The 26,918-nt window shown below is 44.9% G+C and overlaps 1 protein-coding gene across 7 annotated transcripts in view; it reads left to right on the top strand.

Annotated features, from left to right (window-relative positions):
• Positions 1 to 26,918, top strand: part of LOC132824520 (SH3 and multiple ankyrin repeat domains protein 2-like) — a 1,314,713-nt gene that overhangs the window by 520,611 nt on the left and 767,184 nt on the right. For all 7 annotated transcript variants that reach the window (XM_060839149.1, XM_060839148.1, XM_060839147.1 and 4 more), the window contains one exon: positions 17,273 to 17,564. In XM_060839149.1, the coding sequence (XP_060695132.1) occupies positions 17,273 to 17,564 (292 nt within the window). The remainder of the gene's footprint in view (positions 1 to 17,272; positions 17,565 to 26,918) is intronic.

Genomic DNA, 26,918 nt, shown 5'->3' with positions numbered 1-26,918 from the left:
TGAGGAAAGGTCATTGATGAAGGTGGTTGAGGGAAGATCATTGATGAAGGTGGTTGAGGGAAGGTCATTGATGAAGGTGGTTGAGGGAAGGTCATTGATGAAGGTGGTTGAGGAAAGGTCATTGATGAAGGTGGTTGAGGGAAGATCATTGATGAAGATGGTTGAGGGCAGGTCATTGATTAAATTGGTTGAGGGAAGGTCAGTGATGACGATGTTTGAGGGAAGGTCATTGATGGAGGTGGTTGAGTGAAGGTCAGTGATGAAGGTGGTTGAGGGAAGGTCATTGATGGAGGTGGTTGAGGGAAGGTCATTGATGGAGGTGGTTGAGGGAAGATCATTGATGAAGGTGGTTGAGGAAAGGTCATTGATGAAGATGGTTGAGGGAAGATCATTGATGAAGGTGGTTGAGGGAAAGCAATTGATGTGGGTGGTTGATTGAGGGCCATTGATGAAGGTGGTTGAGAGATGATCATTGAAGGTGGTTGAGGGAAGGCCATTGATGAAGATGGTTGAGAAAAGGTCATTGAAGATGGTTGAGGGAAGGTCATTGATGAAAGTGGTTGAGAGAAGATCATTGATGAAGGTGGTTGAGGGAAAGCAATTGATGAGGGTGGTTGATTGAGGGCCATTGAAGGTGGTTGAGAGAAGATCATTGATGAAGATGGTTGAGGGCAGGTCATTGATTAAATTGGTTGAGGGAAGGTCAGTGATGACGATGTTTGAGGGAAGGTCATTGATGGAGGTGGTTGAGGGAAGGTCATTGATGAAGGTGGTTGAGGAAAGGTCATTGATGAAGGTGGTTGAGGGAAGATCATTGATGAAGGTGGTTGAGGGAAGGTCATTGATGAAGGTGGTTGAGGGAAGATCATTGATGAAGATGGTTGAGGGCAGGTCATTGATTAAATTGGTTGAGGGAAGGTCAGTGATGACGATGTTTGAGGGAAGGTCATTGATGGAGGTGGTTGAGGGAAGGTCATTGATTAAATTGGTTGAGGGAAGGTCAGTGATGACGATGTTTGAGGGAAGGTCATTGATGGAGGTGGTTGAGGGAAGGTCATTGATGAAGGTGGTTGAGGAAAGGTCATTGATGAAGGTGGTTGAGGGAAGATCATTGATGAAGGTGGTTGAGGGAAGATCATTGATGAAGGTGGTTGAGACAAGGTCATTGATGAAGGTGGTTGAGGGAAGATCATTGATGAAGATGGTTGAGGGCAGGTCATTGATTAAATTGGTTGAGGGAAGGTCAGTGATGACGATGTTTGAGGGAAGGTCATTGATGGAGGTGGTTGAGGGAAGGTCATTGATTAAATTGGTTGAGGGAAGGTCAGTGATGACGATGTTTGAGGGAAGGTCATTGATGGAGGTGGTTGAGGGAAGGTCATTGATGAAGGTGGTTGAGGAAAGGTCATTGATGAAGGTGGTTGAGGGAAGATCATTGATGAAGGTGGTTGAGAAAAGGTCATTGATGAAGATGGTTGAGGGCAGGTCATTGATGAAAGTGGTTGAGGGAAGGCCGTTAATGAGAGTGGTTGAGGGGAGGTCTTTGATGAAGGTGATTGAAGAAAGGTAATTGATGAAGGTGGTTGAGAGTAGGTCATTGATGAAGGTGGTTGAGATAAGGTCATTGATGAAGGTGGTTGAGGGATGTTCATTGATGAAGGTGGTTGAGGGAAGGTCATTGATGAAGGTGGTTGAGAGAAGGTCATTTGTGAAGGTGGTTGAAGGAAGGCCATTGATGTAGGTGTTTGAGAAAAGGTAATTGATGAAGGTGGTTGAGGGAAAGTCATTGATGTAGATGGTTGAGAAAAGGTCATTGATGAAGATGGTTGAGGGAAGGTCATTGATGAAAGTGGTTGAGAGAAGATCATTGATGAAGGTGGTTGAGGGAAAGCAATTGATGAGGGTGGTTGATTGAGGGCCATTGAAGGTGGTTGAGAGACGATCATTGATGAAGGTGGTTGAGGGAAGGCCATTGATGAAGATGGTTGAGAAAAGGTCATTGATGAAGATGGTTGAGGGCAGGTCATTGATGAAAGTGGTTGAGGGAAGGCCATTAATGAGAGTGGTTGAGGGAAGGTCTTTGATGAAGGTGATTGACGAAAGGTCATTGATGAAGGTGGTAGAGGGACGGTCATTGATGAAGGTGGTTGAGAGTAGCTCATTGATGAAGGTGGTTGAGAGTAGCTCATTGATGAAGGTGGTTGAGAGTAGGTCATTGATGTAGGTGGTTGAGAGTAGGTCATTGATGTAGGTGGTTGAGAGTAGGTCATTGATGTAGGTGGTTGAGAAAAGGTCATTGATGAAGGTGGTTGAGGGATGTTCATTGATGAAGGTGGTTGAGGAAAGGTCATTGATGGAGGTGGTTGAGGGAAGATCATTGATGAAGGTGGTTGAGACAAGGTCATTGATGAAGGTGGTTGAGGGAAGATCATTGATGAAGATGGTTGAGGGCAGGTCATTGATTAAATTGGTTGAGGGAAGGTCAGTGATGACGATGTTTGAGGGAAGGTCATTGATGGAGGTGGTTGAGGGAAGGTCATTGATTAAATTGGTTGAGGGAAGGTCAGTGATGACGATGTTTGAGGGAAGGTCATTGATGGAGGTGGTTGAGGGAAGGTCATTGATGAAGGTGGTTGAGGAAAGGTCATTGATGAAGATGGTTGAGGGCAGGTCATTGATGAAAGTGGTTGAGGGAAGGCCATTAATGAGAGTGGTTGAGGGAAGGTCTTTGATGAAGGTGATTGACGAAAGGTCATTGATGAAGGTGGTAGAGGGACGGTCATTGATGAAGGTGGTTGAGAGTAGCTCATTGATGGAGGTGGTTGAGAGTAGCTCATTGATGAAGGTGGTTGAGAGTAGGTCATTGATGTAGGTGGTTGAGAGTAGGTCATTGATGTAGGTGGTTGAGAAAAGGTCATTGATGAAGGTGGTTGAGGGATGTTCATTGATGAAGGTGGTTGAGGAAAGGTCATTGATGGAGGTGGTTGAGGGAAGGTCATTGATGAAGGTGGTTGAGGGAAGGTCATTGATGAAGGTGGTTGAGAGAAGGTCATTGATGAAGGTGTTTGAGGGAAGGTCATTGATGAAGGTGGTTGAGAAAAGGTCATTGAAGATGGTTGAGGGCTGGTCATAAATGAAGGTGCTTGAGAGAAGGTCATTGAAGGTGGTTGAGGGAAGGTCATTGATGAAGGTGGTCGAGTTGCCTGGCTAAAATCACAGAATTGTTCAGCCACAGAAGAACAAAACAAATAAACAAAAGAGAAGTACTGCACAGGAACAGGCCTTTCCACCCTCCCAGATTGTGCCGATCATCAATCCCTAACTAAACTAAGGAACAAACCTTCTGCCCTTATTTGATCCATACTCCCATTCCCTCCCTATTTATGTAAACATCCAGATACCTCTTCAATGTCACCAATGTGCCTGCTTCCACCACCTCTTCTGGAAGTGTGTTCCAGGCTCCTACCACTCTCTGCATGAAAAATACCCCTCACACATCTCCTGTCTCACCTTGTACCTGTGCCCCTTTGTATTTTAAACTTCAACCCTGGGAAAGGACCTCTGATGACCCACCCTATCTATGCCTCTCATAATTGTGTTGACCTCTATCCGGTCGCCTCTCAGCCACTGTCTTCCCAGTGAAAACAATCCTTGTCTTTTTAACCTTCCCTCATAGCCACTGCCCTTGAGACCAGGCAACATCCTGGTGAACCTTCTCTGCACTCTCTCCAAAGAGACCAATCAGCCCATCATACCTGCACTGGCTCTTCAAATAGGCACCATGACCTGGTGCTAATCTCTTGCATTCCCCTATAACCTGCACACTATTTTATCTGAGTTATCACCTTGAATGCCCAATCGAATCTGCTTCCACCACATTTTCACACAGTGCCTTCCAGACACTAAATACTCACTGAAAAATATTTTTCTCACATCAACCTTCATTCATTTGTATATCACTTTATTCGATGTCCTCCATTTTTATTCATTTTACAACAAGAAATAGCTTTACCTGATCTACTCTGTCTGGGTTGCTCAGGGTTTTGCAGACTTCAGTTAGTTTTCCTCTCAGCTGTACTTTCCCTAAGGAATTCCTTCAAGCTGTCCTTGTCACTGACGTTCCTTGTTCTGGGAAACATTCTTATAAATCACTCCTGCACTCTCTCCAATGTGTCCACAGACGCAGAGATTCAGATATATGGATGTTTGAAAGTGATGTCACAGATAGACAGAGTGAAGAAGGCATTTCGTACACTTGCCTTCATTGCTCAGAGCATTAAGTACAGGAGTTGGGATGTTGTGTTGCAGTTGTACAGGATGTTGGTGAGGCCACATTTGGAGTATGGTGTGCAGCTCTGGTCACCCTGCTACAGGAAGGATATTATTAAATTGGAAAGGGTGCAGACATGAGTTACAAAGATATTACTAGGTCTGGAGAATTTGAGTTACAAAGAGTGGCTGGTTAGGCTGTTTTCCCTGGAGTGTCGGAGGTTGAGGGGTGACCTTATAGAGTTTTATAAAATCATGAGGGGCATGGATAGAGAAAATAGCAAACATCTTTTCCGAAGGGTGGTGAGTTTAAAACTAGCGAGCATATTTTTATTAAGGTGAGAGCAGGATGCATTTCACACAGGGTGGTTCGGATGTGGAATGAACTGTCAGAGGAAGTGATAGATGCAGGTCGAGTTACAATATTTAAAAGAAATTTGGACAACAACATGGATAGGAAATGTTAAGAGGGATATAGGTCAAATGCAGGCAAATGAGACTAGTGTAATTTGGGAAACTTGGTCAGCATGGATGGGTTGGACCGAAGGGTCTGTAGCTGTGCTATATGCTAGTATGCTATATGCATCTGATAATATGGTGTTTAGAACAGCACATAATGCACCGAATGAAGTCTCACAAGAGTCTTGTGAAAGTTCAACATCACCTCCTTGATCTTCTACTCTATGTCCCTATTAATAAAGTCAAGGACACTGTATGCTTTACTAACAGCTCTCTCCATCTGTCCATGATTTATGCATATATACACACAGGCTCCATCACTCCTGTATCCCCTTTTAGAATTATACCCTTTACTTTATACTGTCCTTAATGTCCTTCTGACCAAAGTGCATCATTTCATACTTCTCTGTATAGAGCCTCACCTGCCACCAATCTGCCTATAACTTGCTATTCTCTCTATTAGAGCCAACTCTATAGAACATAGAACAATACAGCACAGAACAGGCCCTTCGGCCCTCAATGTTGCGCTGACCTGTGAACTATTCTCAGCCCATCCCCCTACACTATCCCATCATCATCCATGTGCTTATCCACGGATTGTTTAAATCTCCCTAATGTGGCTGAGGTAACTACATTGGCAGGTAGGGCATTCCACGCCCTTACCACTCTCTGAGTAAAGAACCTGCCTCTGACATCTGTCTTAAATCTATCACCCCTCAATTTGTAGCTATGCCCCCTCTTACAAGCTGACATCATCATCCTAGGAAAAAGACTCTCACTGTCTACCCTATCTAATCCTCTGATCATCTCGTATGTCTCTGTCAAACCCCCCCTTAGCCTTCTTCTTTCCAATGAGAACAGACCCAAGTCCCTCGGCCTTTCCTCATAAGACCTTTCCTCCAGACCAGGCAACATCCTGGTAAATCTCCTCTGCACCTTTTCCAAAGCTTCCACATACTTCCTGAAATATGGGGATCAGAACTGTACACAATATTCCATGTGTGGCTGCACTAACGTTTTGTATAGTTGCAACATGATATTATGGTTCTGAAACTCAATCCTGCTACCAATAAAACCTAGCACACCATATGCCTTCTTAACAGCACAATCCACCTGGGTGGCAACTTTCAGGGATCTATGTACATGGACATCTGCACATCCACATTACCAAGAATCTTTCCATTGACCCAGTACTCTGCCTTCCTGTTATTCTTCCCAAAGTGCATCACCTCACATTTAGCTGCATTGAACTCTATTTGCCACCTCTCAGCCCAATTCTGCATTTTATCCACATCCCCCTGCAACCTGTAACACTCTTCCACACTGTCCTCTACTCCACCGACTTTAGTGCCATCTGCAAACTTACTAACCCATCCACCTATGCCTGCGTCTAAGTCATTTATAAAAATGACAAACAGCAGTGGTCCCAAAACAGACCCTTGTGGCACACCACTAGTAACCGGACTCCAGCCTGAATATTTTCCATCAACCACCACTCGCTGCCTTCTTTCAGAAAGCCAGTTTCTAATCCAAACTGCTAAATCACCCTCAATCCCATGCCTCTGTGTTTTCTCCAGTAGCCTATCATGTGGAACCTTATCAAAGGCTTTACTGAAGTCCATGTATACCATGTCAACTGCCCTACCCTCATCTACATGCTTGGTCACCTTCTCAAAAAACTCAATGAGGTTTGTGAGACACGACCTGCCCTTGAGGAATCCATGTTGACTATCTGGAATCAAATTGTTGCTTGCTAGATGATAATAAATCTTATCTCTCATAATCCTTCCCAAAACTTTTCCTACAACAGACATAAGGCTCACTGGTCTATGATTACCTGGGTCATCTCTGCTGCCCTTCTTGAACACAGACATGACATTTGCAATCCTCCAGTCCTCTGTAGACCTGTAGACAATGATACTCAAAGATCAAAGCCAAAGACTCCGCCATCTCCGCCCTAGCTTCCCAGAGAGTCCTCGGATAAATCCCACCCAGTCCAGGGAACTTATTCACTCTTGCATCTTCTGGAAATGATAACGCCTCTTCTTTACTAACCTCAATCTTTTCTAGTCTGACAGTCCTTATCTCAGTCTTCTCCTCTACAAAACTCTTCTATTCCTGAGTGAAAACTGATGAGAAATATTCAGTTAGCACCTCTCCGATCTCCACAGGGTGCTCACACAATTTCCCACTTCTGTCTTTGACTGACCCTGTTCCTACTCTAGTCATCCTTTTATTCCTCACATACCTATAGAAAGCTTTAGGGTTCCCCTTTATTCTATTTGCTGAAGATAGCTTGTGTCTTCTCCTTGCTCTTTGTAACTCTCTCTTTAAATCCTTCCCAGCAAGTCTGTAACTCTCCATCATCTCGTCAGAACCATCTCAACATCACATTAATCTACCTCTTCTGCTTAACAAGAGATACAATTTTAGTATTAAACCATGGTTCCCTGACCTTATCACTTCATCCCTGCCTGACATATCTGTTCCTTAAACCACCTCCACATTTCCATTGTTCCCATCCCCTTCATTTTGCTACCCCATTCTATGCATCCTAATTCCTGCCTAATCACATTATAATTGCCCTTGCCCGATCGATAACTCTTGACCTGTGGCATGTACCTATCCCTTTCTATTGCTAAACTAAACGTAACTGAATTATGGTCACTCTCTCCAAAGTGCTCACCTAAAACTAAATCAAACACCTGGCCTGGTTCATTACCAAGCACCAGATCCAGTGTGGCCTCCCCTCTTGTCGGCCCTTCGACATACTGTGTCAGGAAACCCTCCTGTACACATTGGACAAAAATTGATCCATCCGACGTACTAGAATTATAGCATTTCCAGGAGAAAGTGAGGACTGCAGATGCTGGAGATCAGAGCTGAAAAATGTGTTGCTGGAAAAGCGCAGCAGGTCAGGCAGGATCCAAGGAGCAGGAGAATCGACGTTTCGGGCATAAGCCCTTCTTCAGGAAACATTTTTCAGTTATAGCATTTCCAGTCAATGTTGGGAAAGTAAAAATCCCCCATAATGACCACCCTGTTCCTTTCACTCCTATCCAGAATAATTTTACTAATCCTCTCTTCCACCTCCCTGGAACTCTGCGGAGGCCTATAAAAAACTCCCAGCAGTGTGTCCTCTCCTCTCCCGTTTCTAACCTCAGCCCACACCACCTCAATAGACAAGTCCTCATCAAAAGTTCTTTCAGCCACCATTATACTATCCTTGACGAACAAGGCCACACCTCCCACTCTTTTACCGCCTTCCCTTATCTTGACATAAGATCTAAACCCTGGAACCTACAACATCCATTCCTCACCCTACTCTATCCATGTCTCCAAAATGGCCACAACATTGAAGTCCCAGGTACCTATCCATGCTGCAAGCTCACCTACCTTATTTCTGATACTCCTGGTGTTGAAGTAGTCCGTCTGCCAGCACATTCCTGTGACTGTGAAATCCTGTCCCTGTCCTCCCTACTCTCATCCTCCTGTGCACTGCAACTACACCTCAGGTTGTCAACCCCCTGCTGAGCTAGTTTAAACCCACCCGAATAGCGCCAGCAAATTTCCCACCCAGAATATTAGTACCCCTCTGGTTCAAGTGAAAACTGTCCTGTTTGTACAGATCCCACCCTCCCCAGAATGAGCCCCAATTATCCAAGTACCTGAAACCCTCCCTCCTGCACCATCCTTGCAGCCATGTGTTCAGCTGATATCTCTCCCTATTCCTTGCCTCACTATCACGTGGCACGGGTAACAAACCAGAGATAATAACTCTGCTTGTTCTAGCTCTCAGCTTCCACCCTAGCTCCCTGAAATCCTACCTTACATCCCTATCCCTCTTTCTATGTCGTTGGTACCTACATGGACAACGACTTGAGGCTGGTCAGTCTCTCTCTTCAGGACCCCAAAGATACGATCCGAGACATCACTGGTCCTGACACTTGGGAGAAAACACACCAACTGTGAGTCTTTTTCGTATCTCGCAAGCATTTTGTGATCTTCTCTTATTTTCTGGACTTGAGTGATTACAGGCCTCATCAGACTCATCTCTTTTCATACAACAGCCTTGTCAGTCCTGGTATCACTGTAGTGAAATTTCGTAAAACAGAGAGAAGTACGGCACAGTACAGGCCCTTTGGCCCACAATGTGTCGAAGTTTAATCCTAATGTAAAATAAAATAACTTAACCTACGCACCCCTCAACTCACTGCTATGCACGTGCATGTCCAGCAGTCGCTTAAATGTCCCCAATGACTCTGCTTCCACCACCAGCGCTGGCAATGCATTCCATACATTCACAACTCTCTGCATAAAGAACCTACCTCTGATGTCCCCTCTATACGTTTCTCCTAATATCTTAAAACTATGACTCCTCATACCAGCCAATCCTGTCCTGGGGAAAAGTCTCTGACTATTGACTCTATCTATTCCTCTCATTATATACCTCAATCGGGTCTCCTCTCTTCCTCCTTCTCTCCAGAGAGAAAAGTCCGAGCTTAGTCAACCTTTCTTCATAAGGCACACCCTCCAATCCAGGCAGCATCCTGGTAAACCTTCTTTGCACCCTCTCCAAAGCCTCTGTATCTTTCCTATAGTAGGGGGACCAGAACTGGACACAATATTCCAAGTGTGGTCTCACCAGGGACTTGTAGAGCTGCAGCAAAACCTCACGGCTCTTAAACTCAATCCCCCTGTTAATTAAAGCCAAAACACCATCTGCTTTCTTAACAACCCTATTCACTTGGATGGCAACTTTGAGGGATCTATGCACTTGGACACCAAGATCCCTCTGTTCCTCCACACTGCCAAGAATCCTGTCTTTAATCCTATATTCAGCATTCGAATTCCACCTTCCAAAATGCATCACTTCACATTTATCCATCGGCCATTTCTCAGCCCAGCTCTGCATCCTGTCGATGTTGCGCTGCAGCCTGCAATAGCCCTCAATACAATCAACGGCACCGCCAACCTTTGTGTCATTATTTCCTGCACTACATTTGAGGCCCTCCTTACTAACTCTCTGCCTAGCTTCCTAGTTTCTGATTGCAGGACAACATTCCCCTTCCTTCTTCAGCCATTGGTACCAACACGCACCTTGACCTCTGGCTGTTCACTGTCACCCGGAAGGATATCCTGGGGATGCCATGTCATATCCTGGACCCAGGCACTGGGGAAACACCATCCCTTCCTGGAGTCACTTTGGTGGCCATGGAATGCCTGCCTATTCCCCTAAATAACGGGTGCCCAATCACTGTCACTGCTGCTTTCTTCTTCCTTCCCCTTTGTAAAGTCAGGTGGCCAGAAAGTTGTTTCTGTCTGCACTCCCTTGAGGAACCAGAGCCTTCATCAGCTTTCGAAATGGAAAGGTGAAAACGAGGACTGCAGATGCTGGAGATCAGAGTCAAGGTTAGAATGGTGCTGGAAGGTCACAGCAGGTCAGGCAGCATCCGAGGTGCAGGTAAATCGACGTTTCGGGCAAAAGTCTTTCATCAGGTATTCCAAAATGGAAAACTGATTTGTGAGCAGAACCTCAGGGGACTCTTTTACTCCTGTACTATTCTCTGTGAACTGTCTGGTGGTCACCCATTCCCTGGTTTCCACCAGTCCCTAATCTGTGTGTGGCTAGCTCTCTCTTTCTGCTGTCTGTGTAACTCTCAGACTCACGGATGTGAGACACTGTCTGCAGCCACTGCTCAAACTCAGAAACCTGGAGCTCATGTTTCTGCAGATGGGAGCCTTTCCTGCACACACGGTCTCCCAGACTCAGACTGATGAATGAACAAACATATTATTTTCTGTCTTTGTAGCTTGGAAGTGCAGTCTATATGTTATTTTGAAAATATTATCTGACCCAAAAAATGTAGCTCCAATAAAATGGCACCCATTCCATTGCAGAAACCATAACATCACATCATAAAGATCAGAGGAATATTGTTCCAATTCCATTGAAAGTGGAATGCTGAGAATTGTAACTGATACTTTGAGGAAGGTATTCAGCTTATAATTGAAGTGTTTGGTACAATATCCCATTTATTGTCAATTTATATTTTTAAGTTTAGTTTTGTGAAAACCCGTATTAAAATCTCTGCATACAAAAGATGTTTAAAAAGAACTTCCACTATTTCACAGATGTGAAAATAATTCTGTATCAGTGGCCAACATTTGAATGTACTTCGAGCAGTGAATACAATTTGTTTATCATTTAGTGACAGAATGACAATAAATAAATACAAAGAAAAGGAACAAGAGCAGGAATTGGCCATTCGTCCCCTCAAGCCTGATCTCCCATTCACTATGATCATGACTATTCTGTTTGTTCCAAATTCCACATTCCTATCTACCCCCAATAACCCCTGACCCCCACTGCCTGACAAGAATCTCTCTACCTCCACCAAAAATATACCCAGTGACCTTAACTCTATTGGCTTCTAAGGCAGAGTGTTCTCAACACTTTGAGAAAAAACATTTTCCTTATCTCTGTCCTCTTTCAAAGTGTTCATTAACATTTTAGTAGTTGCTTTGTCTTCATCTATTATTTCATAAAATATGAAATATGGAATGTGATTTACAAACACACAACAGGACTATGAAATATTTAAATATCTTCTTAAGGGATTGTCAGAGAGCAAAAGACACTCAGGAATAAATGGTTTTCTTGCTTAGTTTAATTACTTGAATGAAAATTGATACTGTGTGAATTAGTAAATCATTGCTTCAGGGAAATGATTGCATATTATGTCTTTATGAATGCATTAATAACATTATAAATTAATTTTACACGTGATGAATAAGTAAGTTATAACTGGATTAACAAGCTGTTGGTTTAATCAGTGATTTGATTCTAGATTTATTTCAAATGTCTTTGATCTAAAGCAAACCATCTTAAAATACAAACATTAGCACGGCAAACTATTATTCCATTCATAGTATTCTTGACCCATTTGTTTGCGCTTGTTCATCAGTTCAGTGCTTAATGCAATACAGCGTATAAAGCCTGTGCTGATATTCACATGACTAATACGCTGAAACACAGCAAAGCTTCAAACAGCTTCAGTCTACGCACAGTTGGTTCCCAGCTGACAGACAGAATGTGGGGTGGGCTTTGTCACCAGACTTCTTCTGGATTTTGCATGCCCAGATATATGTGCAACCACTCTGTTCCCAGGAACCTGCTGTTATTTTTAGGGTTCTGGCAACTAAAACATTTCGAAACTGGGTAGTGGAGAGCTGAAACTGGGGAAATATGAAATCTTTGTTGAATGCCTTAAAGATAGAAGGTAAGCAATCTGTGCAAAGAGAATATTCTGGCAAATGTAAGAAGGGATTTATAAGTGTGGTGACGTTAATATTCAGATTTTAATTGAAGACTTAATTGAAGATATTTCAAAATAACTTTTCAGGGTTCTATTTTTAATGTTCTGTTTTAACAAAATGTTTGACCAATATTCAATTTGATCATTTTATATCCACAAGCTAATTGAGCACAGCAGATTTCTCTCTGTCAGGCAACTCCGCGCAGTACTCGGTTTGACAAGTGATAAAAAAGGGAAAGAGGAGACTTTGCACACAATTACTCCTGATGATTGATAGTGCAAGGCAGCCTTACCGAGACTATCTTGAGAGATTGAATTATGCCATAACTGCCACAATTAGCTGTGAAAAAAACATGGTTTCTTATTTATGTACCTGCTGTGAAACAAGAGTTTCTAATCAGTGAAACAGGACTGTTCAATGCCTGAATGCAGGCATATTCTGTTTATGGCAGGTCAGCACCTAATTAATTCATTCGTAATAATTTCATTGGAAAAGACTAGTTCAATTTAGTTTTTATAACCTGCATTCAACATTAATTGTCAATTGTTTAACAAGATTACTGGTCAAAAGCCTCACAGTGTAATGAATGCAATGCTGAATTTAATAACAAAAATCCCACAAAGTATCAAAAATAGTCAATAGATTTTGGGTTCATTGCAGAGTGCATGAAGCTATTCAACAGGATCATTTAAGGAGACTGCTTTCCTCAGGAAATATCATTGATATTTTATGTGCAAATCCAGGCTTAAGTGTGACTTTAAAAAAAACCCAGAAGATGCTTGCCGAGTGTTGATTCAGCCAGCTGATGACTAGCTGAAGTCTTCTGGTGCTGGAGTGTGACTGTGACAGTGAGCATGTGGATTCATGTATGTAAAAGAAAGCAAAACACCCACATACCTGATGCCTACGCATCACATAGCTGGAAAGACATCTGACTTTCAGTAGAACGGAAGTCACTTTGAGGTGTTGAAGAAACTCTTTAACGATAATCACAGAAATTAAGAACATTTGTGCAGTAGAACACTTACAAGCAGCAGGGAAAATAGAAATACATGGCAAATGACAAACAATTGTGGATTTAAACTGAAATGTATCACAGGATTATTTGATTCTGTCCTCATTCTTGATTCGAATTGAACATTTGACGTGAAAGCACGGCAAAGGCCTAAATTGACAATTTAGGACAAAGTGAGGACTGCAGATGCTGGAGATCAGAGTCTAGATTAGAGTGGTGCTGGAAAAGCACAGCAGGTCAGGCAGCATCCGAGGAGCAGGATGTTTTGGGCAAAAGCCCTTCATGAAGCCTCGGGGCTGGAGAGATAAATGGGAGGGGGGTGGGGCAGGAGGGAAGGTAGCTGAGAGTGCAATAGGTGATGGGGATGGGGGTAATGGTGATAGGTCGGAGAGGAGGGTGGAGAGGATAGGTGGGAAGGGAGATTGGCAGGTAGGCCAGGTCATGGGGGCGGTGCTGAGCTGGAAGGCTGGAACTGGGCGAAGGTGGGGATATAAGCTGTTCGCTCATATTGAGCTATTCGTTTCTGACCCAACAGCAATGCAAAAAGAAATGAACACTGATTCATGGTGAAAAGGTTTGAGAAAAGGCCTCCCTTCTGGATGAGGTTTTGGTTAACTCGGTTGGCTGGACAGCTGGTTTACAATACCGAGTGATACCAACAATTGCCACACCATTGGCTGAAGTCGTCACAAAGGACTCCTCTCAACCTTTCCTCTTACCTGAGATATTGTGACCCGCAAGTTAAACCATCTCCAGCCGTGTCTTTAGGAGAGCTGGACAATAGCACCTTTACCTTTGACTGTAGGGCTGGAGCCAATTGGTAGAGGCTACAGAATTCTGCCACCACTGTTTATGCAAATGAATGACAGTTCTGAATGACATTGAATTACAATTTCTGAATTTATTGCTGCAGGTTAGGGTGAGAGTTCATGTGAGAGTAGATTTTTATATGGCACAGTCTGTTTTAAAGAAAGGGAGATTTTCAATTCTATAGCTTTCTAGTACCACCAATCATCCCAAAAGTGCTTTATAATCAATGAAGTACTTTAGAAGTGTGGCCGCTGTTGTAATGAGGGAAATATGATCGCTAATTTACACAGAACAATCTCCCAGAAACAGCACTGTAATAATGACAAAATAATCCGTTTCTGTGATGATGATTGAGGAATAAATACTGGACCAAGAATAATTCACCTTGTTGACTGAAATATTGCCCTGACATTGTTTACAACCACTCCAACAGGGCAAGTAGGGCTTCAGTTTAATGTTACGTCTAAAAGCTACCATTTCTGACAATGCAGCACTCTCTCGGAAGGAGCTGAGCCATGTCCAATGCTATCTTCAACTGGTCGAAGATTCACAACAGTAGGCCTGGGACCATCCCATCAGTGGCCTCTGCTGTTTCCTACCCAACATGGCCCACCAGCTATAACCTCCACCAGAGCCCTCTCGAACCTGCTCTGTACTTCCTCTTCTGTCTCGTTTTTCTCCTGTTTCCATCACGCCCTCAGGTCACTGTGTCTTTGTGATACACTTCCTGCTAAGTTGAACTTCATCCCTTTCAATTCCTGACCACTCAACCTCCCTTTCTGCTCGCCATGTTAATTAATATCATTAATGGTACTCTCTGCAATTATTGTCCCCATCTATTTATATTGGTCTCATTCTCCCTCTCTTTAACCGCACTGACTTTGCAACTCCTAGCCCATCCTCAACCTCTCTTTCATCTTCAAACTCCTTATATATCCTTGCCCCCACCTCATACACATCCGAACTTATCTATCCTGGAGCTCCATGTTGGAATATCTCTAGCCAGACTCTCTGCTCTGACACAGTTCTAGAAGTCTCCTTAACAATGTCACAGATGATATTCCATGTGCCTCCTCACTTATTTTCAATCTGTCTGCAGCCTTTGACAATCTCAATCACTCCAGCATTGGCGGCCGTGCCTTCAGTCTTGGCCTACAGATCTAGGATGCAATCTCTCCCCCCCGCTGCCCCCCTCTATTACCACCCTTGCCTCCTCTCTCCTGCTCCAAGTCACTCCCTAAAATCCACCTGTTTAACGAGGTTCTTGTCCAGCTGCCTGGTACATGGCCTCCTGTGGTTTAGTATCTAATGTTGCTTCATGGTACTTTCCTGAAATGGCTTGGGATCTTTTATTATGTTAAAGGTACTGTATCAATATGGGATCTTTTTGTAGGTAAGACTGATTTCTTCAGGATTTTCAGATCGTTGTAGGATTTTAAAGGGTGAAGAGTAGATAATTTTCAACAGAGTTAATACGATGAATGAAAGTCCACAGAGAAGGATGTGTCCAGCATTCCTATTAACCCTGGTTGTTACAAACTTACAGCTGCTTCTTATCTCCAGTTCAGTTGTGAACTCGATTTCTACAATGTCTTTAGAATTCAGCCAGCAGCACAGGAAAGAATGTCATTTGACAAGGTTCTGCTGTGTGACCTATAAAATAAACCAGCCAGTGTGGATGGGGAGAGTTAGTTTTAATTTCAAGTGAGCTGTATGGTAATCTTCCTTATTCTGCAGATAGAGCTGACTCACCCTTGGGCATGGTTCCGCAGCTGCCATTTGCCCTTGGCTCTTCATGTATGAACCTTTAACAAACACAAATTACATTTAGATAGCCCCCCTCTTTAAGTCAAGAAACATCCCAAGGTGCTTCACAGGATGGTTTTCAGGCAAAATCTGTCTGAGTGTCAGACATGTGTGTTTGGGTGTGGGAGTACACCTTTAGGTGTTGGGGGAGGGAATTTGAGATTTGGCAGTGGGAGTCTAGATATTGGGGTGAGGATGTGGGCTTTGTGGTGAGAGTCTGGGTGTCAGGGGTGAGTCCTGGTGTTGGGGGTGAGTTTGATTGAGCAGATCTTCTGGTTTTACCCCATCTCTCCTTGCAACCTTTACTGGCTAACAACTGAGGGCTGAGAGATGCAATTGGTATTTATTATCCTCTTGGATCACCAAGTGGTAGTGTCACTACCTTGGAGCCAGGAGGCCTGAATTCAAATCCCACCTGCTCCAGAGTTCTGCCATATCTGGACATGTTGACTACAAGTACCTACAATTGTAACTCTGGGATTGGAGATCTCAGCGTGTAGCTGCGCCTTTTTCCATGCCTGAGTACCACAACATCCCTGAGTATAGCATCTCATTGCTGTAAGACATTGTAGTGGCTTAATTACAAAGCAACACCAAAATAGTAAGATGCAATTCTCACCAGAAGTGGTACTCAGTGTTTAAACGGTTCAAGTACTCTTTGTGGCTTTTATTTAAATTCAGTCAGATTTAACTTCCTTTTTGGTCCATTCATTTTCTCCTGTTAATTTGTAATACAAAGAGACTCTTGAAATTGTATAAAATCAGCACAAAATTTTAAAGGGAATGGTTTGTATTAGTCTCCAAAGAGAACATTGACAGTGCAGAAACGAGGGGTGCTTTGATGAGTGTGCATTATTATCACCAGTTGGTGTGGATGTGTTCCTGTGTAAGCCATTCCATGGGAATCTGGTTGAGTTGCTTGCACTGAGCAGAATGCGTGAACTTCGGAAATTTGAATGGTCCAATGTCCATATGAGAGCGAGACATGTTGGAGGTGGCTTAGAAGTTTTCTTTCTAAAAATTCTCTTGCATTGAAGAAGTGAAGATTTTCCCATCTCAGCTCCACAATGAGTCGGAACGATAACTCTTCAGGAGGTAGTTGTAATGGGAGGACTGAGGGGAAAAGCTGTATCCCATGTATCTTTTGTCCTTCCAGATGGTAGTTGGCGTGGGACTGGATGGTGCTGCCGAGGGATCTTCGGTGAATTTATTCGGTGTATCTTGTGGATAGTACACACTATTCCTACTGAGTGTTGGTGGGGGAGGGGGTGGATGTTTGTGGATGTGGGGCCAATCAGGCAGCTGCTTTGTCCAGGATGGTGCCACTTCTTGAGTGTTGTTGAAGCTGCCCTCATCCAGGTCAATGGGGAGTATTCCATCACACTCCTGACTGTGCCTTGTAGATGGTGGGACAGGCTTTGGGGAGTCAGGACGGAAGTTACTTGCCGCCGTATCCCTAGTCTCTGACCTGTTCTTGTAGACACTGTGGTTATGTGGTGAGTCCAGTTGAGTTTCTGGTCAATAGCCCAGTCATAAAAATGAAAAATGTTGATTAAAATCTAATCCTGTCTTAATTTCCTTTTTCCTTTACAGTACCCTTTCGAGAGGCACCGACTTACTCCAGTCGGAGGAGGGGACCTCAGAGCACTCTTTCTGCACCGCGAGTCCTTCTCCGTTCAAATAGTGACAATAACCTGAATGTGAACGAGATCCCAGACTGGACGGGGAACACATCTGCTACTTCACACCGAAGCCTTTCATCACAACGACTGCAACAGATGCAGAACAATCCTAATGGCACTGTAAACACTGGCTCAAGGAGCCGTTCACCATCCCTGAATCGGATTGGAGAAGACTGTCAGAGGCCACAGCACAGGCAGATCAGGTACGGAAACCTCACTGCACTACAAGGTACTGACAGCTTTCATTGCTATACCGCCTCATCGACAGGCACTAAAGAAAAGGCAGAGGGCTTTTTGTTTTCTGTGGTGAGATTTTAAGATCTGAAATATTCTGTCTAAAAGGCAGTGACAGCAAATTCAAATGTAACTTTCAAAATAGAATTGAGTAAAATACTAATAAGGGGATTATTAGAGGGTCTGGCCTAAAAGTCAGCCTGAGGATGAATCAGATTGACAAAGAGCCAGGCAGACAGGATGGGCTGAATGATCTTCTTTGTGAATAGTGATTTCCCCCTTTTCTTTTGCTGGGTTAGCTCTCTGTTCCTTGACAAAATGTTTCTCATTGCCTGAGGAAGCCAAATATCTGAAATCTCTTGACTTCACATTCAGATTCAATCTCCCCTTCAGCGAGATGGACCTCCCCCATTTACTTTTCTAAAGGCATCACTTATTCAAACCAGACGTAAATATTGAACCTGAAGTTAATTTTTGTTACATTTTGTTGTCTTTTATCATAACTCCTGCCATTTCCCAAGCTTCTCATCAGAGCTTGAACCTACTCTTGACCTTCCTGGCAAGTGAACTTTTCCTGCATTCATCTCAAATGCCATATCATCAACTTTAATTAAAGTATCGAACCTGGTACAAACAGCAAAATAACAAATATCATGTTCATTACTCCTCCACAATTTTCACACCCGTTCAGTACCTAACCTGATGTACCAGCACACTGTGGACCACAATACTGAGAAAACAACTAGACCCAGCTAGAAGGTCTCACGAGGAAAGGCTGAGGGACTTGAGGCTGTTTTTGTTGGAGAGAAGAAGGTGGAGACGTGATTGAACAGAGACATATAATATAATCAGAGGGTCAGATAGGGTGGACAGGGAGAGCCTTTTTCCAAGTATGGTCTCAGCTAGCACGAGGGGGCATAGCTTTAAATTGAGGGGTGATGGATATAGGACAGATGTCAGAGGTAGTTTCTTTACTCAGAGTAGTAAGGGTATGGAATGCTTTGCCTACAATGATGGTAGATTCGTCAACTTTAAGTACATTTAAGTCGTCATTGGACAAGCATATGGACGTACATGGAATAGTGGAGGTTAGATGGGCTTCAGATTGGTATGACAGGTCCTGTAATGTTCTATGTTTGTCTTGGGGATTGTTGCTTTTGAAATGTATTTTGACAGACTTAAAGCATTTGCTAACACAGATATCTAGGATTGTGCCAAGATAGGATTTCAGAATCCACTTTGTGAGGCTGCGTGGGTAAATGTGAAGAGGCCATGACAGGCCAATACACTGGCTGTGTTCATGCACCAATCCCAGGTCAAAGACAAATGGCCCAAGCTTCTGAGACCCATGGTGATTATGAAAATCTCCAGTCCAAGTTAATAAAAAGTTAATAGAGAGCTGTGAGCTGCTTGCAATTGCTGCTCACCTCCATGTTGTGGCCTTTTGCACCTCCTGATTTTAATTCCTCCATTGTAAGTGATTGTTTTCCCAGCCTCTGGAAATCCTTCCTAGCCTTCTGTCCCATGAGATATACATCAGACACTGTTCCGCACTTGTCGCTGCATCTAAATCCTCAAACTCCCTCCCTACCAGCATGCTGGGTCTACCTTTACTCAAAGACAGCGGGGGTTCAAGAAGGTAGCTCACCATTACCTTGTCAAGGGGCCATTAGGAACAGGCAATAAACGCTGGCTCTCTGTTCTGTTACTCTGATGCACTTTGTATGATATAATTTGGCTGTAGGGCATGCAAAACAACACTTTTCACTGTATCTCAATAATATGACAGCAATAAGTCAATTCAAATCAGTGATGCCCACCTCTCCTGAGTCAATTCAAAAAAATGTCCTGATCTGAATCTTGTCAGGGTCCTGCAGTACGCAGACAGACCTGGAAACGATCTGAAACCTAACACCAAGCTCATGGTCTGCAGGCCAGCAGCATTACCAGCAATCCTGTATGTGTCAGAGACATGGATAACATCCTGCAGCAGACACCTCAAATCCCTTCATGCTGCCATGAAGTTCCACAAGTTCACCGACAGGATCTTCAGTCCAACATCAATGTCCTGTCTCAAACCAATGTCCTCAGTATTGAGGCACTGGCTATGGCCAATCAACTGTGTTGGGTGAACCACATCATCCTCACATGTGACACAAGTCTTCTAAAACAACTAGCTACCTTTCTACAGTGCGTACCATCTACAAGATACACCGCAGAAATCCATCTGGACTCTTTAGAGAGTCATTTCCAAACTTAGACATGGCCTCCTCTGCATTGGGGAGACAGGACGCCAACTTGTGGAACATTTCAGAGAACATAACTGGAACACACGCACTAAACAACCCCAACCCCCTGTGACCGAACACTTCTACTCCTCCCTCCTGCTCCACCGGGGACATGCAAGGCCTGGGATCCTCCATTGCCAAATCCTAGCCACCTGATGCCTGGAGGAAGAACGCCTCACCTTCTGCCTCGGGACCCTCCAACCTCAGGGCATCTGTGTGGATATCACCAGATTCCTCATTTCCCTTCCCCCCCCACCTTATCCCAGATCCAACCTTTCAGCTCAGCACCGTCATGAACTGTCCTACCTCCCCATCTTCCTTCCCACTTATCTGCTCCACCCTCCTCTCCGAACCATCATCATTACCCCTCACCTTCATCTACCTATCACCTTCCCAGCTACCTTGACACCAGCACCACTCCCCTCCCATTTATCTCTCAGCCCCCTTGAGGCCCACCCACCACATTCCTGATGAAGAGCTTACATTCGAAACATCAATTCTCCTGCTCCTCGGATGTTGCCTGACCTATGCTTTTCCAGCACCACACTCTTGACTCTGATCTCCAGCATCTGCACTCCTCACTTTCTCCTGGTCATTTACAAACCCACTACCACTTCTATCAAAAAGGACAAGGGTAGCAGATACATAGGAGCACCACTCCCTGCAATTTCCCCTCCAAGCCACTCACCATCCTGTCACAACTATATCACTGTTCCTTCAGTGTTGCTGGATCAAAATCTTGGAAATCCCTCTGTAAAGGGATTGTCAGCACATGGAAAACAATGAGCGATGAGCAATAAATACTGTCCCAGCCAGTGACCTCTCCATCCTTTGACTGAATAATAAATGGAAGTGAACATTTTGACTGAACTATGAGGTACCCCCTGATCTGAGAACACTTTCTGCAGCTCAATGTTAGATATACAACATAGAACATGGAACATTACAGCGCAGTACAGGCCCTTTGACCCTGTGAAACTTATCAGAAGCCCATCTATCCTACACGATTCCATTCTCATCCATATGTTTATCCAATGACCATTTAATAGCCCTCAAAGTTGGCGAATCTACTACTGTTGCAAGCAGGGTGTTCCATGTCCCTTCTACTCTCTGAGTAAAGAAACTATCTCTTACATCTGTCCTATATCAATCACCCGCAATTTAAAGCAATGTCCCCTTGTGCTAGCCATCACCATCTGACCAAAAAGGCTCTCACTGTCCACTCCTTCTAACCCTCTGATTATCTTATATGTCTCTATTAAGTCACCTCTCAACCTCTTCTCTCTTATGAAATGGCCTCAAGTCCCTCAACCTTTCCTCATTAGACCTTCCTTCCACACCTGGCAACATCCTGGTAAACCTCCTCTGAACCCTTTCTGAAGCTTCCACATCCTGTGGTGACCAGAACCGTACGCAATACTCCAAGTGCGGCCGCACCAGAGATTTGTACAGCTGCAGCATAACCTCATGGCTCCGAAACTCAATCCCTCCACTAATAAAACCTAACATGCCGCATGCCTTCATAAAAACCCTGTCAACCTGGGTGGCAACGTTCAGGGATCTATGTACATGGACATCGAGATTCCTCTACTCATCTACACTATCAAGAATCTTACTATTCACCCAACACTCTGCATTCCTGTTACTCCTTCCAAAGTGAATCAAGATATTGTTCGATAATTCTGTTGTCAGGATCCGTGGGATGTTTGCACCACATTAAGGACATTATATAAATAGAAGTTATTGTTTGATGTGAAAAGGGAACGAAGATGCATCAGAGTATAATTTCCTTCATTCTAACAGTGACTGCATTTCAAAAGTACGTAATTTGGGGATGTCCTAAGGTTGTGAATAGCGTTGCACAAAAGCAAGTTTTTTTCCTTTTTGTACAAATAGTCATCGTTTTCTGTCTAAATTATACTTATTAATAGCTTTGAAAAGCCTTTATCTCTGTGAGCTCTGACGGTTTATGAGTTGACTGCTGTGAATGGAATGGTTTTATTTGTATGTTTAATGACTATGTAATTCTAGATCAAGCACTGTGCCAATTAATAGCAAATCTCTTGCTGCTGCAACTGAGAATTAGGTTGGAACAGTTCACCAGTGCCACCTTATCCTTGAGTTATATTTAGGCCCAGGCCCAGGCCATCACCTACCATGAGTTCATCACCTTGGGTGACACAGTCAGCTTCAGTAAAACCTGAAGTTACATCCACCTTTTTCCTTCCTATTGCCTCTGAGTCACACTGCAGATCTGAGCAGAGACCCTGGGGACCAAATTCTGGCAATGTAAAACTTTGACCTAATTTCCTATATCCAGAGCCCACCTCCCTAAATAACAGACAGTGCGGAAAACACCCAGCAGACATTGCTGACGTGAAGAAAGGAACAGAGCTTCAGGTCAATGACTTTTCATGAGAATATCTTTCTGACATCCTCATGTTACATAGGAACTATCAACTGGGAATCACAATAGGTCATTTGACCCATTGAATCCACTTCAATATTCAGTAAGATTCATTGGCTGATTTCTTCGCTATTTCCACCATCTTGCTCTTTTCCACTTCCCTGCAATCACTTTACACCTACAAAGATACGGCAACTTTATCCAATAGCTGAGCATCAAATCTAGGTCCTCTATACGATCCTGTCCTGACTGTACTCTAGTTCTAGACTCTGCATACAGAGGAAAAGACCCTCCCAGTATCCCGCCTTGCTGAACCGGTCTTCACCCTCCTGCCTCTGGATCAGTGGTGCTGGAAGAGCACAGCAGTTCAGGCAGCATCCAATGAGCAGTGAAATTGACGTTTCAGGCAAAAGCCCTTCATCAGGAAGGCCTGATGAAGAGCTTTTGCCCAAAACGCCGATTTCACTGCTCGTTGGATGCTGCCTGACCTGCTGTGCTCTTTCAGCACCACTGATCCAGAATCTGGTTTCCAGCATCTGCAGTCACTGTTTTTACCTCACCCTCCTGCCTGTCTACTCCTGACAATACCTCGGTTGAGAGTGTGTTGCTGGAAAAGCCCAGCAGGTCAGGCAGCATCTGAGGAGCAGGAGAATCGACGTTTCGGGCCCGAGCCCTTCATTAGGAGTGAGCCCTTTCCTGATGAAGAGCTTTTGTGCAAAACATCAACTCTCCTGCTCCTCGGATGCTGTCTGACCTGCTGCGCTTTTCCAGCAACACACTCTCGGCTCTGATCTCCAGCATCTGCAGTCCTCACTTTGTCCTGACAATATCTTGTCAAACCCCTGTCTACACGTGGAAAAGCTTGTTCCTGGTTATAGTTGCCCGGGCACCAGGACCAGATGAGATGTATCCAAGGATTTTGAAGGGAGAGTAGGAATTGAAAGGGTGCTGACCATAATCTTTCAGCCATCCCTGGACTCTGGGGAGATGCCAGAAAATCAGATAATTGCAAGCATCATGGCCTTATTCACGGAAGGATAATCTCAGTAATTGAAGGTGGGGGAACTTCTAGATACAATTGTTTGGTATGGAGTTACTACATGGGCAAAGCTGAGATGATTAGGAAGTGTGGATTTCTGAAGGGGAATTTGTGTTTAACTAGCTTGCTGGAGATTTTTTTGAAGGGGTAACAGGCTAGATGAAAGTAATGCCGTAGATAATGTGTACGCAGATTTTCAGCAAGTGTTTGGTACAGTGCCACACGGACTTGTGAAGAAACATATCAATTGTTGATACAAAATGTTAGAAGCAATGTAAGTGCAAACTTGACTGTGTTAAGAAACAGAGTAATGGAAAATTTAGAAGAAGGTTTTGTCGTGGAATTCCACACAACTTGGTAATTGTACCTTTGCTTTTCTGAATATATATGGCAATGATCTTGGTCTGCTGGGTCAGTTTCAAAGTTTGGAGATGTCATGAAACTTAGAAGTATTGTAATCTATGAGGAGGAACGTGTGAAACTCCGAAAGGATGTTGACAAGTTGATGAAAAGGACAGATAGGTGGCAGATGAGGTTCATAGAACATAGAACATAGAACATAGAACAATACAGCACAGAACAGGCCCTTCGGCCCACAATGTTGTGCCGAACATTTGTCCTAGCTTAGCACCTATCCATGTACCTATCCAATTGCCGCTTGAAGGTCACCAATGATTCTGATTCTGCCACTCCCACAGGCAGCGCATTCCATGCCCCCACCACTCTCTGGGTAAAGAACCTACCCCTGACATCCCCCCTATACCTTCCAACCTTCACCTTAAATTTATGTCTCCTTGTAACACTCTGTTGTACCCGGGGAAAAAAGTCTCTGACTGTCTACTCTATCTATTCCCCGATCATCTTATAAACCTCTATCAAGTCACCCCTCATCCTTCGCCGTTCCAATGAGAAAAGGCCGAGCAAAGAGGAGAAAGGTGATGTGATGCACTTTAGTCAAAAGAACAATGAAAGACAATATAAAACCAGCAGTGCAGTTTGAAATGGGGTGCAGGAGTAGAGGAAGTCGGGTGCTTATGTGCACTGTTCATTGGAAATAGCAGGACAGGTTGAGGGAGTAGTGAGTAACACACATAGTAATCTCGGCATGACTCATCAGAGCACAGGTTACCAGAACAAGAAACTTGTTGAACTTGTACAAGACATTTGCTGGACGTCAGCTAGAGTGGGAGATGGAGTTTGTTTGGATGAATGAGGTGCTGCGTTTTGAAAAGATAATTTAGGACAGGACGTATACACTTAATGGTAAGGTACTGGGTAGTGTTGCTGAACAAAGAGACCTTGAAGTGCAGGTTCATAGTTCCTTGAAAGTTGAGTTGCAATAGATAGGATAGTGAAGAGGCATTTAGCATGCTTTCCTTTACTGGTCGGTACATTGAGAATAGGAGTTGGGAGGTCATGTTGCAGCTGTACAGGGCATTGGTTAGACCACTTTTGGAATACTGTGTGCAATTCTGGTCTCCCAGCTATATGAACGTAGAGGAGGCCACATCGGGTGCAGCGGATGCAGTAAATGATGTGTGTGGAGGTGCAGGTGAATTTGTGGCGGATATGGAAGGATCCCTTGGGGCCTTGGAGAGAAGTAAGGGGGGAGGTGTGGGCCACTTCTGCCACCAGTGACATCACTCACTTGCACAATGACCACGCCGCATGAGTCTCCACCCCCACGCCAACCTCCGTCACCATGCCTAACCCCGCCCCCACGCTGATCTCCGTCTCCACATCGAACCCCACCCCTGCACTGATCACTGTCCCCACCCTGATTCCCACCCCCACGCCTAACCCCACCTCCACTCCCAGCTCCAGCCCCACACCAGGTCCTAGCTCCCAGCCCTGCCGTGTTTTCACCATCCCTCCAGACCTCCCCCTCTCTGAGGATGAAAGATCAGTCCTCAGCAGAGGCCTCACCTTCATTCCCCTACGCCCTCGGATTAACGAGTTCAACATGCGGCGAGACACCGAACAATTCTTCCGCCACCTTCGCCTCCGTGCCTACTTCTTCAACCAGGATTCCAGACCACCCTCTGACGACCCCTTCTCCCGCCTCCAACACACCCTATCCACCTGGACACCCCGTGCTGGCCTCTTACCCGCCCTCGACCTCTTCATAGCCAACTGCCGCTGCGACATAAACCGCCTCAACCTGTCCACCCCTCTCACCCACTCCAACCTCTCACCCTTGGAACGTGCAGCCTTCCACTCCCTCCGCTCCAATCACAACCTCACTATCAAACCAGCAGACAAGGGAGGCGCGGTAGTAGTTTGGCGCACCGACCTTTACACCGCTGAGGCTAAACGCCAGCTCGCTGACACCACCTCCTACTGCCCCCTTGACCATGACCTCACCTCCCACCACCAAACCATCATCTCCCAGACCATCCATAACCTCATCGCCTCAGGGGATCTCCCATCCACCGCCTCCAACCTCATAGTCCCACAACCCCGCACCGCCCATTTCTACCTCCTGCCCAAAATCCACAAACCTGACTGCCCCGGCCGACCCATTGTCTCAGCCTGCTCCTACCCCACCGAACTCATCTCCGCGTACCTCAACACGGTCCTGTCCCCCTTAGTCCAAGAACTCCCCACCTACGTTTGGGACACCACCCACGCCCTCCACCTCCTCCATGATTTTCGCTTCCCCGGTCCCCAACGCCTTATCTTCACAATGGACATCCAGTCCCTCTACACCTCCATCCCCCATCATGAAGGACTCAAAGCCCTCCGCTTCTTCCTTTCCCGCCGTACCAACCAGTACCCTTCCACTGACACCCTCCTTCGACTGACTGAACTGGTCCTCACCCTGAACAACTTCTCTTTCCAATCTTCCCACTTCCTCCAAACTAAAGGAGTTGCCATGGGCACCCGCATGGGCCCCAGCTATGCTTGCCTCTTCGTAGGATATATGGAACAATTCATCTTCCGCAGCTACACTGGCACCACCCCCCACCTTTTCCTCTGCTACATCGATGACTGTAATGGCGCTGCCTCGTGCTCCCACGAGGAGGTTGAACAGTTCATCCACTTTACCAACATCTTCCACCCTGACCTCAAATTCACCTGGACCATCTCAGACTCCTCCTTCCCCTTCCTAGACCTTTCCATTTCTATCTCGGGCGACCGAATCAACACGGACATCTACTATAAACCGACTGACTCCCACAGCTACCTGGACTACACCTCCTCCCACCCTGCCCCTGTAAAAACTCCATCCCATATTCCCAATTCCTTCGTCTCCGCCGCATCTGCTCCCAGGAGGACCAGTTCCAATACTGTACAGCCCAGATAGCCTCCTTCTTCAAAGGCCACAACTTCCCCCCAGACGTGATCGACGATGCCCTCCACCGCATCTCCTCCACTTCCCGCTCCACTGCCCTTGAGCCCCGCCCCACTAATCGCCACCAAGACAGAACCCCATTGGTCCTCACCTACCACCCCACCAACCTCCATATACATCGTATCATCCGCCGCCATTTTCGCCACCTCCAAATGGACCCCACCACCAGAGATATATTTCCCTCCCCTCCCCTATCAGCGTTCTGAAAAGACCACTCCCTCCGTGACTCCCTCG

Source organism: Hemiscyllium ocellatum, chromosome 18 (genome assembly GCF_020745735.1).
Source record: "Hemiscyllium ocellatum isolate sHemOce1 chromosome 18, sHemOce1.pat.X.cur, whole genome shotgun sequence".
Lineage (NCBI taxonomy): Eukaryota > Metazoa > Chordata > Chondrichthyes > Orectolobiformes > Hemiscylliidae > Hemiscyllium > Hemiscyllium ocellatum.
Note: the sequence above shows the minus strand (reverse complement) of the source record. Positions and strands in the feature narration are given on the sequence as shown.